This window comes from Micrasema longulum, unplaced genomic scaffold (assembly GCF_059751315.1).
Source record: "Micrasema longulum isolate JH-2025_06_02 unplaced genomic scaffold, ASM5975131v1 h1tg000444l, whole genome shotgun sequence".
Classification (NCBI taxonomy): domain Eukaryota; kingdom Metazoa; phylum Arthropoda; class Insecta; order Trichoptera; family Brachycentridae; genus Micrasema; species Micrasema longulum.
In genome coordinates, this window is record NW_028277643.1 from 679229 (window position 1) to 699865 (window position 20637).

Consider the following 20637-nt stretch of genomic DNA (forward strand, 5'->3'; position numbering starts at 1 on the left):
TGTGTTGTTTTTATCGATTCAATAAAGTTTTACCTGCAAATAGCGCTTTGTGAATATGCGGGACCTTCCGTTATTGACAAGGCCTGACCAACTTGTGTCTGCGTCAGGCCAAGACTCAATCTTCTCAGCTTGAAGGCCTTGGCAAATTCTTTAATATCATCCAAGTTGATACCATCTACAACATTGCTCGACGTCTGGTTGATCGTTGGTTGATCTGGAATATTTAAAATACAAATATCAAATAAAGTTCAATACATTGGAATTTTTCATTTTCATGATTCCCTTTCCACACCTGGTGGCGCATAGGGCATTGCATTGATACACCAATCGCAGCATTTCTTGATCATTTTTGTTGCACGAAGATCAGATGATCAGTCTTACGGTTCAGGTGCCAGTCCAGGGACTATGAAATATTCAAGTCTAAAAACACTTTTTTACATTTCAATGAGTAGATATTTATTAGGAAAAAATATTGGTGAATATTCAAAATTTGCGTAGAAATAAAAAAAAAGCAAATTTTTCGGCAAATTTATTTATTATTTCCCTATAATTTTAATCATTAGAGTTGTATTTTTAAGACAAAATGTTATAAAAAAAGTATAAAACCACTTTCAACTTTTCTGTCTACCGCTTTCGAAACATATCCGTATAAATTATAATCGGTGCATGTAAAGATTACCTGCTTAAAGCATGTGGTTTCAAATCAGCGTGTTTGTTTTATATTTTTGTGCATTAAATATGGTGGAGATGTTCTCGTATAGTGTTTTTTGCATGTTAGTTTAATTGGTGTCCTGACGAAAAGACGGGTACGTCTCGAAACCGGTAATCACAGAAAAGTCCGTAAGTGGTTATTTACAAATATTTTATAATTTGGAGTTATGTTTGTAAGTATTATTTAATTGTGCGCTGGGGTAAAGGAATATTTCATTTGATTTGTATTATTGAATGTTTTGCTACGTATTTGATTCATTCCTTAGTATTGTATTAGTTAGAAATATCTTTATAATAACGCAATATTTAACTTAATCCTATATTGCTTTAAAGTTAAAGCAAAACTTTAAACAAAATATCGACATAAATATTTTTTGATTGATTGATTGATTTGGTGTTTATTTTGTAGAACTCCACATTTAAACTTATAATTAGAAATCAAACACTGATTTGAGTCTACTGAACACTTTATTTTATTTTTACAAATATAAACATATAAAAATAAAAACTTCTCATAAATAAAAATTTATACATTTTGATAAGAAATTCTTAAAAATATAAATATTTTATAATAATACATTTATGTTTATATAAATTTTCTCATAATATTTCAATCATGTTTTAAAATTAAAATGAACAGCAACCAATTATAATATTATTGATATTTTTCGACAACAATTATCTAAATTTACAAAACTATGAAGCTTCATTAATTATCTCACAATACATACTTGTATGTCAATAAATGCTTACTTTGTTATATTTTCCTCGAAATTCATTTATAAATACATAAATTCCCCATTACCTATTAAACACTTCTACCCGTATGCAGAGACAAAACTTAAGGTGAGGAAAGTACATTCTAATTTTAAATGCAGAGAATAACTCAAAGGTGAAGACAATATAATGTACTCTCCTCACCTTAAGGTTTGTCTCTGCATACGGGTATTAGCCTCACCCTTAACCATTGGTTTTCCCCTCAATTATGATTAATGTACATGCTATAGTTTATAAGATTATTTTTATTTTCTACTTAAGTACCTTGAATTATATAACTATATAAGGGCATTCAATCCAAATAATCTTCACATTCGTTTGAAAATGCCCTAATAAGGCGAAACAATTGTCACGAAGTTTTTATTTTTATATATTTGTAAAAATAAAATAAAGTGTTCAGTAGACTCAAATCAGTGTTTGATTTCTAATTATAAGTTTAAATATTTTTGCCAGTCGTTTCCAAAACGATTTTTTTAAAGTACACCATTACACAAACACAGAAAAAGCTTAACGGGTCGTTGGAGAACAATTATTATTGTTCGAGTCCCAATTATCCAGAGTACTGGGAAAACAAATAAAATTCCAACCCATTTCGAATGCAGACTTGCTTATTAAATACTCCATAAAAAGCGAGTCGAACCCCAAAGTGCGTTCAATCATTTGCTAATTTATAATCGGTCGTCAAGTTAATAGGGGTGCCTGGAAGTAAAATGGACACCGGCGAAACAAAAATACAATTAGACAATCATTATATTTTGACGGCCAGCAAATAATAGTCCATTGACGTATCTCATACTTCAAGCAGAGTCGAATAAAAATCTACCAAACTCCATCAAATTTGGATAATTTATTTTTAAATACCGTAAGCATAATGTACAGGCAACGCTAATTGACAATGTCCAATAATTTGTTTATTTTTGAATTGATAAATTGCTATTTATTTGTATTTATTTAGCTTGTAAATTTCAAATACAAATTACAAACATTTACTTACTAAGTACCATACTGCCCTGCTAAGCATAAAAGTCGTAACTGGTAAGCTGCAAATTTTACTGTGTTATGCTTTGTCGATCTGATATACGAGCATGTTTTTTTTCGACAAGAGAGTATATAATATTTAAAAGCTGAAATAACTTATTAGCTTAGTAAATATGTGAGGCTAACAAATATTTCAGCTATAAAAAACGAAATTTTTCAGCACGTCTTTTAGGCTAAGCTTAAAGCTAAGTTAAGTTTAAAGACTTTACTAAAAATCAAAATTTGGTCATATAAATGTTATTATTCTATATTTGTGGAAATATTGATATATTACCGTCCAACGTGAATTCAGGAAGCAGTTATTGCTTGAAACGTTTTGAATATTTATTCATTTTTAAAGTAAAACTGTGTCAAACACCTTTGGTATATTCTGATTACTATATAAGAACTAATTCATGCCGTTTGATAGGAACAATTATCTCCAATTACAATAAGTCCCGTTTTTGGTTGATAAACATTTGAAATAATTAAAAATTCGTTCCACAAGCCTCGATGTGGGAAGCAAGGTACTTACAATAGATATCTGACATGTTGGCTTAATTATTGCAATTAGGTCACAATTACGAGTAATTGCTGGTAGTTGGGACACGAAATAGACAGTATGCGACGTTCTTAGATTTACCTACATACAATTACGCTATCTTCATTTATTTCTTTTGCCAGTGTACCGCAAGGAAAGGATTTAAGTCCTCTACAGTAATTTACGTTAGCCGAAAGCCATTATTTCACAAATATTATATTTGAATATTTATACATTTATCGACCATAACGAATATCGTTTCTGTTCAAATTTAAAGCAGAACCCTTCAATTTTACCAGAAATCATACAGCACTCAAACAATTAGACTCAATTTTAAAATGTTATAATTCCTTGTTGATAGCAATTACTTAAAACAAGTTTACACATTCTCTTCCATAAAATACCCCTATTTTATGTATTCGAGTGTTTTAAGGGGTGGTTAATTACGGTTTTTGGCTGTTTTATATTATTGACAATTGTTCAAAAACAGTTTTAGTAAAGTGGCAGCCAAGCAGACCGGATGTTTATAATTTCCTGTATTGATCTACACTTGAAATATTAATGAACTGGGAATAAAATTCTACCAAAACAGAGACAATTAAAAATAACGGAGTGCGTCATCGTAAATTAAAAACCCTTGTGTAATTATGCCTTCTCGAGTTTAATAAAATAAAACAAGACATTATAACGATATAATACACATGTTTCTCTTATACTAACCGGACTTATTAGGGTATTTATCACAAATTCAACGTATGCTTTGTTATTATGTCGAAAAAAGCACAAATATTTTATAATATAATAAAATAGTGTATTTTTCATTTCTGCTATTTAGAGTGCGTATTAGTAAGTGCCTAGGGTATGTACTATGCATAAAATCTGTGTTCGATTTGAAACTGGATCAAAACATATCATTGAAAGCGATGCTGTGATATTTTGCACTTAGACGTAGTACTTATACGTTTCATCCTCATCATCATTCCCTTTCCGCACCAAATGGTGCATAGGGCACTGCATTGGTACATAAATCGCAGTCTTGATCATTTTTGTTACATGACGTATGAAATATTCTAGTGGGAAAACACATTTTTAATAAATATGTCATGTCAAACAAACCGGGAATTGAGACCAAGACCTCTTGCATAGTAGGCAAACGCGCTGACCACTACAACACAAGGCCGACATTTGTATATTTACCCTTTTGCAGAATTTATATTTAGGTTGAAATGCTTAGTGTTATACTTATACAAATATAATACATCTATTTAAACAGTTATGAAAATAATATTTACAGAAAAATAAATAATTAACAAAATAATACATATTTTAAAATATACATATTGGTTTTTATATTTTAAGTTATAGTAAAAAAAAAAATTTCAATTTTCAATTTTAATTTGCTTAGTAGCAAAAAGTATTTTGAAAAAACGCCTTTTTGACCAATGTGCTCTTCTTTGTTAAACTGTTTCCTAGGCTAGTTACTTCAGATATGGACAAAGTGCAACTAGTAAATTACTTTGGAAAATTACTAATTACTTTCGTTTTTTAATGTTTCTTTTTGGTAGTTAAGATAAAAGATCAACTAGAGATTGACTAAGAAAAGTGTTAATTTCAAATAATTATTGATTTTTCTAAAATTAAATGAAACTTTTTTCTTGCACTGTTCCCCATATGATCGTACGTATAAAACGTAGGGCAATTTGCAAAAAAAAAGTAAATAAATACTTTTAAGGTTATATTCTTAAAGTAAATAAATATTCCGAAGGACTAAAATGTAGTGTCGTTTAAACATCATCTTGTGATTTAAAATAGGATGTATGAATACATTTTGATGTAAGCTAATATGAAAAAAGATAATGTTAAGGTAAATGCAGCACTATTTTTATTCATTTTTATTTTAAATTTGCGAAGACGTGTAAATATATTAAGCAAAAACATTTTATTTTTTAAAACTTCGATTCTTCTGTAATATAACTTACGACACATTATACAAATCGTTAATTACAAGTTTGAAACTTTTAACAATCACCTAATTGAGTCGCTCATACGAAGAAAAACGATGATTATGACTACTGCCCACGAAGTTAGCTACAGATTACAACAATACAACGGGCTGTAGGAACTTGAGTTGAGAATTGCGAGCGCTAACCGAAACCGTCCATTTTTGTTGTTAAACTAAAAACCAATCTAAAACCAAACAAAAAAATTGGAACGCTTTTGTGCGAACGTGTGGAATAGAGCTTAGGGGCTTCCCTAGAGAATGAGATAGTTTGGTATTTTTCTTTATTTGTCAATTGACTATTAAATTTAGCCAAATAGTTTAAGTTTTGTATTTTTAAAGTAACTAGGCGTGTGACGTCAGAGGTTCTTCTCTGTCAATACTGTCGATTGGTTCGTTTACGGTAAGAAAATCGGATAATCTTCACAGCTCTCATATCATTGATTGGCTCATATGAACCAGTGACGCCGTTCAAAGTAGGGCGTTATTATAAAAAAAATCGTATATTTTCAAGAAACTTTGCCGTACAATTTGTTGCTCTAATTTTTACCGCGCGCAAAAAATCATTTTTGTATGCAATTTCTTGTAGGGCTGAAGTTCCTCGTTGTTTCTAAACTGCAAAACCTGTCATATCTGCACTGAGTTTTTACTTATGGATCTCTATATATATATATATATATATATATATATATTGTGTTATTGCTTAAAAAACATTCGTACCCAAAATTATTTTTTTACTGTTCGTTGCTATAATATTTGTACCTTAAAGCTGAAGGGCTAGAAGTCACATTTTTTTAAAAATCGTGTTATAAATGTCATTTTGTTCATATATTTAGATTCTATTAAAGCTAAAAAGAGTCCTCCGGAAAACCACTACTGAAATAGTTTGTTCTAAAACACCAGCAGTGCAGTAATAATACTCATGCTTTTAACACAATTCAATGGTTTTGTTTTATTGAAGAAGTGGATACCGAATAGATTTCACAATTTTTTTAACAAACTACCTCTGACGCAGCGAGAGCTTTGATACAAAAAATGTTTTTTTTTAAAAAAGGGTTACTTACATTATTACTCCGAGGTTTGAAATATTTTTCAATCTATTAAATATTTATTGTACTATAATTGTATCATTGTGTATATCACTATAGATTTTAATAAATCAATAAAAAATATCGCATTATAAAAAATAAAAAAAATTCTCTTTTCTTTCATTCTTTCTTAAATCCGCCCCTAATGGTGATAGGGCGTTCTAATTGGTGATCGAATGCAGCGCGCTATGCTTCATTAGATGCGGATAAGGGAAAGAAGTGTGATTAACATTTTTCAGGTGAAATGATTGGTAGGATTTCTTACCTGGAGAGTCAGCCAGGAGGTCCTCTGGCTCGGTGGACGCGGGTGAGGCCTTGCAAGGGGGGGTCCGCCCCCCTCCTCCACCAGGGGACCCCGCCCCCCGCGCTGCTGTTATCGTAAGCTCACCGTTGCTTGCCGCCAATCTAAACATTTGACAATTTTTTATTTATTTATTAACCCTTGTGTTGCTGTAGTGTCACGTGAGTCTATGTAGAATACGAGACTTGATACATCTCTCTTATTTTCTTCAAATAATGAAGTTTAATTTTGCTCTAATAGGACTAAATTATAAGATTATGTTTGTTAATTATGGAAACCAGTTTATATTATTTACGTATCTTTGTTTGTTTTCAAATACATATATGTAGTTTTATGGTGTGGTGTTGTATTAAAATATTATGTTTTAATATAAGTTGTGCCGCCTATTTTTTTCCAATTTTAAAAAAGAACACTAAAATTACTTTTGTTTTACAACAAAAGGTTTTCTAATTTTTTCGCTCTACAAGATAGTGTGTTTGCTTTAACATTAGGTAGATAAATTATTTTATTTTATTACAATCCTTCCAAACGGAATGTCAATCAGATGAAAGTGAGCATTCTCGATACCTCCTTCTGTTCGCGTTCAATCAAAGAAATAAAATTGCCAAAGCTGCTCGCGACATTTGCGCCGTGTACGGTGAAGATGCTTTGAATTACCGACTAATTTGTTGTGAAATAATAAAGGAGAATACATTATTAGCTAATTTATTATACTTTTTTTGTTTTGTCCTCTTGTTCTCTTAATATAGAAAAAAACTGTGAAACACATAATTTAATCTTGGGGGTTTTTTTTAAGGAGTTGTAAATAACTCTACATTACAAAATGCAAATCAAGTTATAATTATTATTTCAAGTACTACTACGATTTCATATTATTTCATAGTGGTTATTTATAATAATTAAGTAATTCGTTTGTTTTATCAAATGACACGAAATAAGAATAACTTAGAAGAGAATAAGGAAAAAAAATGACTAAGATAAATTTTTCAAAAGATTTAAGAAATCTTATTATCAACAACATAGTATGAATACTTGATTATATAATATTTATGTAAAATGAATGTAATAATCCATAAAGGTATATAAATAAATATATATTTATCAATGAATTAACAATGATAAGATTAAAAATTTAAAGATAAAAGACACATTTGGTCGGAGGTTGTCGGCGTGGAAAAGAAAACGATATCTCTCCTCATGTCCTCCTTTTATAATGTTTTGACAGCGCCCTCTATTGCCAGTATTGCGTATTGTGCTATTTCGGTGAACGTTGCATTGTGTAAAGAAATCATTTAAAACCGCCTGATAGATCATGAGTCTTGTAAATGGGTATTCGAGGTTATTCAAAATTATGTATTTTTATTAATTTTATGATTTTGTGAACGAATATCATTGTACGAGTATAGAAGGGTTTTTTTGTTTAAGTTAATATTAACTTACATATGTAAGTTCGACTTTACCCTTGAGAATCTGTTTTTTTCTCTCGGGATTATTCTTGGATCTTTGTTTTGTAATATGGTGAATTTGTTTCAACTGGTTTGATAGGATAATGCGCTGCTGCGGTGGTTGGTGTGTGGTACAGTGATTATATCGTAAGTGATTTTGCATAAACCCTTGTTCACAAATCGTCCGGTTCTTCCTAAAATTCAAAATGTTTTAGTGTTGTAATGATTTGTTAGTTTTTAGGTGTACATACATACAAATATAGTTTAAAAACGTTGACAATTAGTACATAGTAAAATGATAATAAGACATTAGTTAATATTAGGCCAATCATATATTATAATGTTTGTACTATTTTGAGAAAAACAAAAAAGAAAATTGGACTTTTACATGACCGTTTTTGTGTTTGTTGTATAAATCCACCCTGATGCTGCAAAAAAAATTAATATAACCTTCGGTCAAAGAGGATTGGCCTACTACTCGGTTAAAGTGTACAATCTACTCCCATTATCCATTAAGACAATTAGTAAGTCTCACAATATAAAATTGCCATTAAGAAATGGATAGTGGAGGTGGGTTGCACACGGATCGATGAGTGGATCAAGCCAAATAGGTAAAATGTGTGTACTGTTTATGAAATTTGTTATATTGGTCTATATAAATTGTTTATGTTTTTAATGATTATTTTAGTTTTTCATTGTTTATTATGTTAATGATAATTAGGTTTATTGGATTAATTACTTTTTTTTATCGTTATTATTATGTTTACTTTGTTAAATAGCTAATCTTAGGCATGTTTCACATTTTGTAAAATGTTTCCCTCGGAGTACCTATTAAAGCTATCTACAGTAGACTGAAGACCCGTGACGAAATCGTCAATTATAACCGTATCATCTGCATACTCTATGTATGTCGCAAAGTTTTTAGGAGAAAGAGATGGATATTCCTCGATCTAGTGGTATTTACTTCCTTAAGATAAAGTCCACGAGGATTATAAAAAGACACGGTGCAAGGACCTAACCTTGACGAACTCCGGTGGTAACCTCAAACTAATCTGTGACAACATCGTTGATTCTGATTCGACATTCGCTATTTGAGTGGAGGGTTTTGATCAGTTTGACTAGTTTTATAGGCACCCCATATGATTCTAGTATTTTCCAGAGTCTAAGTCTGTGCGGACTATCAACATCTTTTTCGTTATCTACAAAACACATGGCCAAAGAGGTTTTTTAGTAAATAAACATAATTATGGGCATCAGGATTACTGCTGGAGTAATGGCAATATGATAAGAAATGTTTATTTTCATTTGAAGATTTAACGTGAAGAATATTTCTTGTAGAAAAATTTAGTTAATAACGGTAAATAATTATAAGTTACATCGTTATACGTGTAATATTATGAACGTAAGCTCTAAGAAGGATGTCTTATGAAAAATATAATAATTAGTTTACAAATTGCGTACCGTATTTAAGTGAGACAATAAAAATATTATTTCTGCTTACGTTGGAATATTTTTTGCTTAAGATTAGCGAGCATGCGATGTTAACCACTATAAAATTTTAAGTACCTACCTCATATGATAAATAAGTATATGTAAAAATTGATTTAGCGATTTGATACGAATTGCAATTACATATAATAAAGGCATCTATAAACTCGGCTATCTCAAGTCATTATGTGTTATAAAATACATAATTAAGACAATTATCATAATTTTACTCAAAGCAGCAGCCGACCACACATAAAAAAATATAAACCCATTAAAATGGTGTGTTTTTATAATGCTCTTGTTCGAAATTAACTATGGAAACGGTTTTATAACTTCATAAAAAAACGTAATGGTCTTGAGAACGGAGAAGGAATACTTTACATACAACTTTGAGGTCACATTCTCGTATGTATGATAATACCATTTTTTTAAGTACGTATTATAAAAATATGAGCTACCTACCTACGTATAATAGTATTAAAATGGAATACAACTTACATACCTAGTTGTTGGGTAAGTTTGCTATATGCAACCCTTGTTAATAACTTTTGTGTGGCTGTGGTGTTACTAGAGTCTACATAGGATACAAGACTTGATATATCTCTCTTATATATTGAAATAATGAAGTTGCGTTTTTTGCTATTTTCAAGTGGACATTTTCAAATCGGATTTGCAAAGTAAAATTTGTATGAATACGGGTGGATTTATTTTTACTATGCCAAGAAAAATAATACGAATAAAAGTTATTTATTTATTATACAGGGTGTTCATTAAACCCTGTCACATCTGAAACCACGATGATCAGTACGAGCAAGAAGACATTTTGGCATAAAAAAAAAATTTTTTAGAACGAATAAAATTTAAAAAATAAAATATCAAAAAAGCAAATGGTTTTTTTACTTCTGCAGGGGAGAAACGAGGAGGGGGAGTGGGAAGTCCTATACTGCGCCGCGCTCCCCTCACTTCTCCCCTGCAGAAGTAAGCAACCATTTGTTTTTTAAATAATTTAATGTTTTATTATTAAAAGTTTCCTTTGTTCTAAATATTTTATTAAATATGCTAATATGTCTTCTTGCCCTAACTGATCATTGTGGTTTCGGATGTAACAGGTTTTTAAGATCACCTGTGTTTACGGCTTAAGCCAATTACAACAGCTACATGAAGAAACACAAATGCAAGAAACTGAACAAAAAGAACATAAAACTATGTAGCAAAGAGAAACAAGGGCAAAACAATAATGGTATACAATATATTCATAAAAAAGAAAGACTAAAAGAGCTAAACCATGCCAATCCAACTTTATTTCACACTGTTTAGTCGCGAAGAGATCTACAAAAAGCCGGAAGATCTATCCCAAAGAATTCCGAGTCGTGTGATGAATTGACTAATCTACACATTCTGGACATTGAGGCATAAAAACAAAAGTTGCTCTTAGAAGATTTTATAAATAGCAGATTTTGACTTTGGCGACATGGTTGGGAACATGAAAAGAAATTGATTGCAACAGAGATGGGACATCACTTAAGTATTTTGAAATTGCAAATAAGGTCCATCTCAGTTCTACGTCTCTCCAATTAAGACAGATGAAGAGATTGCTCTATTGTATTATGAAAAACCGTGTATATTACTGAATACAAAGCCAAAAAAGAAGCATGTGGTCACTTCGTATTTGTAAAGAGAACAAGAATACATATGAATATGAAAAGAAAACGGTTCTTGTTGTAACTCGGTCTTAAGAACCCCTTTTCATTTCCGGGTGGATCCACACTAAGTGAACCCGAATTAGCTTTTTTTTAAAATAAAAAAACAAAAAAATTTAATAAAACAACTAAAAGTAAAAAAATAATCAAAAATTTGTTAAATACAGTTACATTTAATTATGATAATTTATTTGCAATAATAAAGGCTCTGGTATTTTTTTAGTTCTTGTAACTTCTAGTTGTTAAGAGAGAAAAAATATGTGTCGATTTCAGAAAAAAAAAATTGAATTCTGGGAAAAAGATGCATTTTTATTATTATTCGTGCTTGCTGTTTACGATTTTACGAACAATATTTTTTTTTAATTTATTCAAGAGTAATTTATTCTAAACACAGAAATCAGAAATCAAGTACTCTAGATGATAAATAAAATATTGAATTTAATTGTCTTCAAAGTAAGTTTTTAGATTTGTTATATTTTAAGAGACAAAAATATCTGATTAAAAATTAACAATTACCTGCTTATGCTGCTAAGAGCGGCCGCAGCAGCCACAGCTGATTGGTTGCTGCAAGATCCATTCATTCCATTGCTCATACTCCCTTCTCTGTCTCTATCTCTGTCTCTTTCCCGATTACTATTTTTCTCCCTCCCTAGTTCTCCCATAAATGAATCTCCATGACTATTCTGATGATGGTAAGTTGAGGGATCTCTTTCTTTGTATTGGCGCTGGTTTTGATGGTGTTGACTCGACTGGTCGGACCAGTTATTGGATGAGGAAGGAGAATGCTGGTTGTTCTGCATCTGAGACATGCTGTTCTGAGATAGGAGAGGATGTTGAGGCTGCATCTGACCAGAAAGAAGATGGTTTTGCGGCTGCTGCTGTTGTTGTTGTTGTTGTTGTTGCTGCATGGCTTGTAAAATTTGTTGTGCTCCCACTGCTCCATTTGCTAGAAGCCCAGTTAAGGCCGCAGGATTTAAGAGTGCGTTTGTAAGGGCTGCGTTTGCGTTTTGATTTAAAATATTATTTCTCATTGGTGCATTTGCTGAAGGATTATTGAGAATTTGATGCGGCTGTGCCATTGCTTGCAGATTGGCGAGGGATGTTGATACCACTTGTCCGTTATTGAGGGCTAAGTTTACCATCTGGTCACTCGAATTGACGTGGTTTACGGGAATTGTAAGTATTGTCTGCGTGGCAATTCCTAAAGGAAATACATTAAATAATATTTAATTTTATTAATTGTATCGTATTTGTAAACATATTTGTGCAACTTGAGTAATAAAAACAAAATTTTCTACAATGATGTAGGCATAAATTTTAACCCTAACATTTGCTGTTAGGCTCATTTTTTTCATTTTTATTACATGTATTATTTACATACAATAGATCTATTTTTTTTTATTTATAACGAGATTCACCAAGCCAAATTATATGGCTTGTCGGTGAAAATCCTTTAGATTAAAATATATGATAACACTTTTGTAAAGTAATAATTATTATTAACTTAACTGTAACGAGCAAGAAAATATATTATTTTTAACAACAGTATCTAGAATATTTTTTTGTTAAATTACAAAAACATAAGTATACGATATTGCAGTTTTATAATATTACAAATAAAAAGCCTTGCCTTTTAACCTGCAAAGGTTTATATAAAAAAATAAGGTACAGTTACAAAAAAAAATTAAAACATTTGAAAAATGTAAATAAAAATTTAAACCTGTACAGTTCTTCTTTGAACAGGTTTTTCTGATGAGAAGGACTTTTAAATAAATTTTGTATTACATTTTTTCATGTACTATAATTATAAAAAAATAAAGACAATTCGTATTTGCAATGTTCATGTTTAATTTTTAACAATAAACAAATACAGAGACACGATTGTGTTTGTTCACTCGCATTTCAATTCAGTATTGATATTTTTGAAGCTTACCTTGTGAAGTTGGGATTAAAAGTTGTGCTCCTTGTATTCCTTGAACGAGTTGTCCTGAAGCAAGGATCAGTTGAGGCATGGGAGAGGGGAGTGAGGGTTGTAGTAGTCCTGCCCCTGCACACACACCACCAGGAGCATTAGGAGAATTTATACCACCTGTCATACCAAAACAGTTCGTAATAAATGTTTTATAAGGTAAGTCGAAAGAACTTATGTTTATTATAATACAGCTGTTATTTTTAATGATCAGAAGCACTATAGTAAAAAAAAAACATTTTCTTGTGTAATCTTGCACAATGTTTTTTTTTATAATTAGATAAGGTTATTTAAATTAATTTGGTTTTACTTATTATTCATTCAATTCATTAATACAATAGCATTTACTTCCTGCTTTAAAATTAACCGAATTGTAATATAATTATGTTTATTTTTTGTAAGTTAATATTATTGCCTAATAAAAAATCAAGATATCATAAAGATAGATAGATAAATCTCATGAAAGTAAGATGCTGTTGATTCCAACAAAGTAACATAATCGAAATGTATTGCAACAATGAAGAAAAATATTTTTGAGGAGGGAATATGAGGCGGTCAAATGCAAAACGCCACTGTGCTTAATCACCTTTTATGGAAAGATAAATAAAACCAGTAGCCATATGACTATTTCTTTTAAGTTTACTGTGCACATTTAACTTAAAATGAATAGTCTTTTTGCTACCTATTAAACCACGCACAAGTTGCATATTGAACTTAAAAGAAATATTATTTTTGCTTCTGGTTGCAAAAAACAACGATCTTGCAAAGTGACGGTTTCGCATATTACCCCCTCATATAGAAGTCTATGCGTTTACAAGGCTTATGATCTGTTAGTGGCCATTATACACACTGTGTAACATGCATCATTCTGCTTATGTTTTAACATTCACAGTTCAATCTGTTGACTTCTGTGAAGGAAACCCTTATTGACGTGCTTGAGATTCATATAGCTGCATGTCACTTACTAGGCAACGCCTTAGAGCACTTTACAATTTATATACCATTTAGTTGAATCAACAATATTTTGAGCATGTTCAAATATTTGTAGACAAGGCTGGATTTCACTTTCTAAGGAGTTAGTAAGATTACATTAAAAGTAATAGCGAGCTTGACATAGAAATCTGGGTATGGAGATTCGGTAAATAATAAAGCAAATCAATCACTAAAAAGCTCAAATACAAATCATTCACTAATTTAATCAACTTAATCCTCAAACTAAAACACGTCAAATATCCTTCAATTGTATTTACCTCCTCCGCCCACGCTCAGGTTAAGGGGCGAGCTGAGCGTGGGGGCGGCGGGCGAGGGTGCAGGCGCGCCCCCCTGAGCAGCCAGCCCTTGCAAGTTGGCCGCCAGTTGAGACATCTGCTGGGAGATTTGGGGCAGCCCTTGAAGCCCTTGGAGACCGCGGAACATGCCCACTGGAATGAAGAAAGATTTAAGTGAGATCGAATTATGACACTTGTGTTCCCGCACCCGGAGTTGCGGTAACCTACTGACATTCTGTTCGCGTTCACCAAACGCGAACTAACGAACCGTAATACCCGCTAGCGGATTTGTATATGCTTTGATTTATTTTTTATATGTTCACCGGTTGACATATATCGCATCTCTCGTTAGGGGTTAGCTAGCCATGATTACGTTTTAAAAAAATAAAAAAATTTCATAATTTTTATATTTAGCTTGTTTTTAAAAAAATAATTTTTTTATGTTTTTATAATTTGTTTTTTATTTTGTTTTTATAATTTGCCTTTCTTATTTTTTTAAAAATAATTCGTTTTTCTATTAATTCTCTTTATTTATTTTTTTAGGTCTTTTTAATTTAACTGCGTAAAATGAAATAATATTAATTATTATGTATTGATATTATATTTCTACATACACAATAATATTAAATACAATTTATTTATGAGATCCTCAAAATGTTATCCTTATTAATTTTATTTTATTGCAGGGTGTAGGTATATAATTTAAATAATTATTCATTTATGTCATTTACCGTGGAAATTTAAATAGATTTTTAAAAATGTAAGTTCGTTTTATTTTTCCAATAAGAAAAATAATTCACTGTAACCACGTATTAACAATTAAAAAGTGCCCACGTAGAAGGGCATAAACGAAAGAAAAAAAGTTTATTTAAACGTAAATTGATATACACCTACCATAATATAACAACGAGGTATCATTGAAATTTGTCAAATAAGCATAATTTTCCAAAAAAAAAAAAAAAAAGTTGACTTAATTGAGCTTCTGTTTTTTGTCCAAAACAAAACGAAATCACGTGTTCCCATCTACGTGGGCCTTTTTGTATATGTGAAACATTTAACAATAATTTTAATAGTCTAGATATATTTAACACTCCTCAAACTAGGCGCAGAAGAGAATCAGTACTTATTTACACTGTCAATTAGGACATTTGAAAAAGATGAACGCGATGAAACCGCTAACCGGTTTTTCAAAATTTATAGATTTTTGTATCACTCGCTATTTCTATAATAAAAAAACAGTAGATAGTTATTTTTCAAAGATTTCGCTCTTTTTTGCACTCTTTTTCGCCACTTTGGCACACGGCATAATAATCCAGAATATAGGTTTTTGATTGCAGGTGCCGTTGTCAGTGGACATTTTTTGCCAAGGACTTCCCTGAGCACGAAAAACACGTCTTCTTTATTTCTTTTGCTTGATGAGGTGAAATTCTTCAATAATCAAGGTTCAAGTAGGTATGAGTAGAGGCAATAGTTGGTTTGGAACAAGTAGTCTTTGGGTAGGTCAGCTGCATTTGGGTGCGCCGCGCGCCGCCGGTGACCGGCCTTGAGAGTCTCCTGGGGGCGATCTAGTGCTCCAGAGAGTAGATACTAACGTTTCCTATCACTGTCATTTGCTTGCTTGTATGAGTGAATCCGAAGAAAGACATTTTGTTTTTAAAACAAATTCGGGTATGTGGTGGATGCTTTCAAATCCCGAATACACCTGTGTATTCTTGTCGTGTTATTAAAAGATACTACGGTTTTGCATAATGCATTACTGTGTCTTGTGTTTTCTGGATTATTGTACTGTGACAATAATTCAGAAAACACAAGGCACAATAATCCATTATGCCAAACCGTAGTTTCTTTTAAATTATCAGGTTTGTACATATTTACTGTGTATTTTATTTAAATGACATTTGTACAAAAATCATATATTTAAATTATCATGGAGTTTCGAATAAAAACTAGTCAAGACAATTTGATTTAATTTGAATATTTTTTATTGAGACTTACATACATCAATTGGATTTAACTTGAATCCAAACTCACAGTAACGACTCAATTAAAAGCTTGAAACCCTCTCTACCGCAATTCGCTTATTTTCTTTTAGCAATATTACTTACAACGCGTTTGTTCAAATTCAATCACTTTTAGGTATTATGTAAGTACATATAAATATGTATTTTAATATTTAACATCCGTTCACGCCTTTAATTTTTATTAACAACGCGTTTTTTAATTTAATTAACTTATCTCCCTTAGTTCTAAATTTACCACTTCCTCCACTGTTGAAAGTGTTTTTATATATATATTGTTTTGGCGTTAATTATAAAAAAAAAAAAAACATAATTCTTAAGAAATAGAAACATTCGATTGGTAATTATGAGCCTCATTTAATTTTAAATAAATTATTTATGGTACCAACTCACTAGGACTGGGAATGCTGTGCTGCGGTGGCGTGGGCTGCCGCGGTAGCTGGGGGGGCGTCGGCGCAGGGGGCGAAGCCCGAGGGGCGCGGGGAGAGCCCCGTGTCGGAGACGGGGACCCGGCGACGCTAGACTTCTCCGACTCCTGCGGAATAAACATTACTGTAAATAAATCATCCCCAATTAACTGTTGTAAAAACAATGCATTCAAACAATACGTTGCAATAATTATGTTGTATGTATGACGACAAGGCTGGACGACACTTATGAAATTATCAAGATACCCAGACGGTGAAATCCAGTATTGTCTACATGCATTTGGACACACTAAAAATATTGTTAATTAAATTCACATCTTCATCATCATTGCATAAAGGTTATATGATCAATTTCAGGCTCCAGGTGCCACTCCAGGAACCATGAAATATAACAGAGTAAAAACTTTTATATCAATTTCAATTGTTTTTTTCACATACAATTTATAGAATGTCCTGCAAACGTCAGTTAATTATAATTAAAATGCAAACAAAAAAGAAATAATCACACCATCTATTCATGCATGCACGCCGATCATTTTTAATTTTGACATGCAGTCAGCACAGCCAGTTTTTCATTTTTTAAAAATAAATATTTATTTAAGAATAGATATTTCAGGTCAACCATTTCAAGAATTGAGCCGGAGACCTTTTGCATTGCAGGCAAACTCGATCACTATTAGACCACGAAATAAACTAACAACCTAAACCATTTGTCAAAATATCATATCCATATGTATAAATCAAATGTTAATATAGTTTAAATGGATATTGTAAATGACAAGATTTAGTTTTACTATAAAAATAACATTTTATTAATGAAATATTAATGCAATTATTTTTAATAATATTTTGAAAATAATATCTTTAATTATATATGTTGATTATTATCATAAAAATAATGATGATCTAATAAATTAAAATTAGTTTTAATGCAAAAATAAAATAAAATAAACAAAAACACAAAATAGCCTAATGCATCAAGAGTTAGAATTGTATGATAAGATGCCCGAAAGTATGAAAAATTAAAGAAAAGTATTCATATTTATTTTTTTACATAAATTGGTTTATAGTTATTAAAATATTTGTCGTAAAATAAACACGCATAGAACGTAATGTTATAGACAATTTAATATACCAGAGAAAAACAGAGATATGATAAATTCTAATGGGTGAGTTAATAATGAGGTGATATTATTGTGATATCGGCCTCGTAGTGTAGTAGTCTGCGCTTTTTCCTACAGTACAAGAGGTCTCGGGTTTGATTCCCGACATGGTTGACATGGAATACTCGTATTTATGTAAAAAGGTGTTTTTATGCTAGAATATTTCACAGTCCGTGGACTAGTACCTGAAGCGTAAGGCTGATTATATTACCTTCATGTAACAAAAATGATTAAGATACACAGCGATTTGTGCCGATGCAGTGCTCTATGCACCATTAGGTGCGGAAAAGGAACGATAATGAAAGTAATTATAAGATATTTAAATTATGTTTAGATTTAAAAATAATCAACATTTAGTCAAAATGAGTTTGTTGTAACTCCTAGGAGTACAAAAAAAATAATGGTAAAATCTTGGGTAAAAAGAAATGTATGTTTTCAAAAAATATGTTTTTATAATAAGTTTTTTTTAATTTAATTTTGCCTAGTTTATTAATAAAAATATATAAATAAATTAACGTAAGGAAGTAAATAAAAACATCCATTAAAAATTTCTTGTTAGTAATAGTTAAAAATCAAAATGAATAGTAAGAATTTTGAAAATAGAGTGTTTTTTTTTATAAAAAAAGAAATACCTTTTTAAAACTTTCATTGGGGGGATTAAATGCAAAACCACCACAGTGCAAAATCACTGTTTTTCGGAAGACCAATTGAACCAGCAGCCAAAATAACTTTCTTTTAAAGTTCAATGTGCAACTCGTACGTTGTATAACAGATATTAAAAAGACTAATCATTTTAACACTTTGTATCCCGGAGCCGTGTAAACATGTGATTATTCAACCACGCGTTGTGTTCCGGTCCCGTATTTTCACGTGGTTTACCAGCTGTCTTAAAAAGTGCATTTTATTGACATCTTGTGACTTTTATTAGTACTTTTTCGCTGCTGGTAAACTACGTGAAAACACGGGACCGAGACACAACGCGTGGTTATTATAATCACATGTTTACAAGGCTCCGGGATACAAAAAGCACAAAAAAAGGAGTGAGACCCTGTATATGTGCGAACATTGCAATGTGGCTCTCCATAAAGGCCAATGTTGGCAAAACTTCCATACAAAAATGACTTGTTAAATTGTTTCAAATAAATGTGAAAAGTTTCATTTAATTTAACCCAGTATTTTCACAAATGTGACACTTTCAGGAAACCCTTCAAGAAATTTTACAAAAATGTTACAAACTCTATAGTCAAAACATTAGAATAAACATACCTTTTGCAATTACTATAAGCCTTGTACATAATAAGCAAGGCAAAAATTGGCAACTCTTTTATTAAAAAAATAAAATTATATATGTATTCGGCCAGCCCTCAGAGTGTTAACTTGAATGTGTTCATTGAACTTCAAAGGAACAGTTATTTTGCTACTAGTTTTATTGATCTTCTCATAAAGATTGATCATGTACAGAGGCGGTTTTGCATTTAACCCCTTCAATTATCACTTTTGATTTTTAACTAAAACTAATGATCAAACAACCCCTAAGCATTCTAAATATCTTTACTAACTCAACCGATTTGTTGGAACTTGTCCTTAATTCAATATAAACGAGTTGAAAATAATAAGGTTACATATTTGTAAGAGATAATCATGTCACAGACAAAACTCAAGGTGGGAAAATGATGTACATTTGCATCTCATTTGCATAAAATTACTCGACTGTAAAGATAGTAGAAAGTGCTTTTCTCACCTACGTTTTGCCTCTGAATACGGGCAATAGTGGTAACGAGTGAGTCTTGCATGTATCGTTGAATCGATACATTTGTTTACCGGCTTCGGTTCGCCAAATATTTAGTTTCTTATATTTTATTTTCAAAATTTAATATTAACATATTACATCAAATACGGGCCCAAATAATGTTTTTCTCATCCTGCGTGTTTTGTACTAAAATTCATAACTGTTATTAAATCTCCTGGCTTATTACCGTGCAAAAATATATCAAATTATATCATCATCGAAAATAAATGTTTTTTGTACTTTCAATACATCAATAATTTTTCAACCTTACAATGTCAAATGTAGACGATCTGCTACATACCAATTATCGCTGTATAAAAGTAATTTCAAAGATGTTTATCACTAGTTTATTATATTGTATACATACAAGCTATTATAATTTATTTTTAAAATCGTCACCAGGGTATTTTTTTTTATAAAATTTAATACAAAAAATCATTTGCACGTATTTTGTCAAAAGTGTTATTTAGCTAAAGTTCAAAGGATGATTCCTTTGTATTTTTATATAAATATTTGAAGTTATAATTGTTTCCGTAACTTTCATTATTACATAAAAATATGTTCATAATGTTCTGGTTTCATCTTATTATAGGAAAAATTCCTATTTATGGCAAACTTTTAATAATTTAAATGTAAAAAATAAATCATTTAACACAGAATTATTAGCAAATAATTTTAATGACGAACGACGTTTGCTTTCGAAATAATTCGTAGTATTTTTTCTTTTCTTTTGAATTTACATTAAATTACTATTCATATTATGCTGGAGAATCTTTTTTAACTTACTGTGATGCTACTTGTGAAAACCTGTAATTATCTTATTTGTTATTTGTTTTGTTATATATATATATAAGATAATTATAGATGTTGGTTATCCAAATAAATAAAATAAAATAAAATGAGAATCATTATTTCTAGTTTTCGTTATGTTCTTG

General features: G+C 30.8%; 1 protein-coding gene across 1 annotated transcript in view; it reads right to left on the reverse strand.

Annotated features, from left to right (window-relative positions):
• LOC148281520 (uncharacterized) overlaps positions 1-20637 on the reverse strand; it is a 256896-nt gene that overhangs the window by 8962 nt on the left and 227297 nt on the right. Inside the window, exons 4-9 of the mRNA XM_088226604.1 lie at positions 16716-16857; positions 14287-14457; positions 13001-13156; positions 11584-12268; positions 6399-6538; positions 34-214 (exon numbers count right to left, since the gene is read on the reverse strand). Of these exons, the coding sequence (XP_088082730.1) occupies positions 34-214; positions 6399-6538; positions 11584-12268; positions 13001-13156; positions 14287-14457; positions 16716-16857 (1475 nt within the window). The remainder of the gene's footprint in view (positions 1-33; positions 215-6398; positions 6539-11583; positions 12269-13000; positions 13157-14286; positions 14458-16715; positions 16858-20637) is intronic.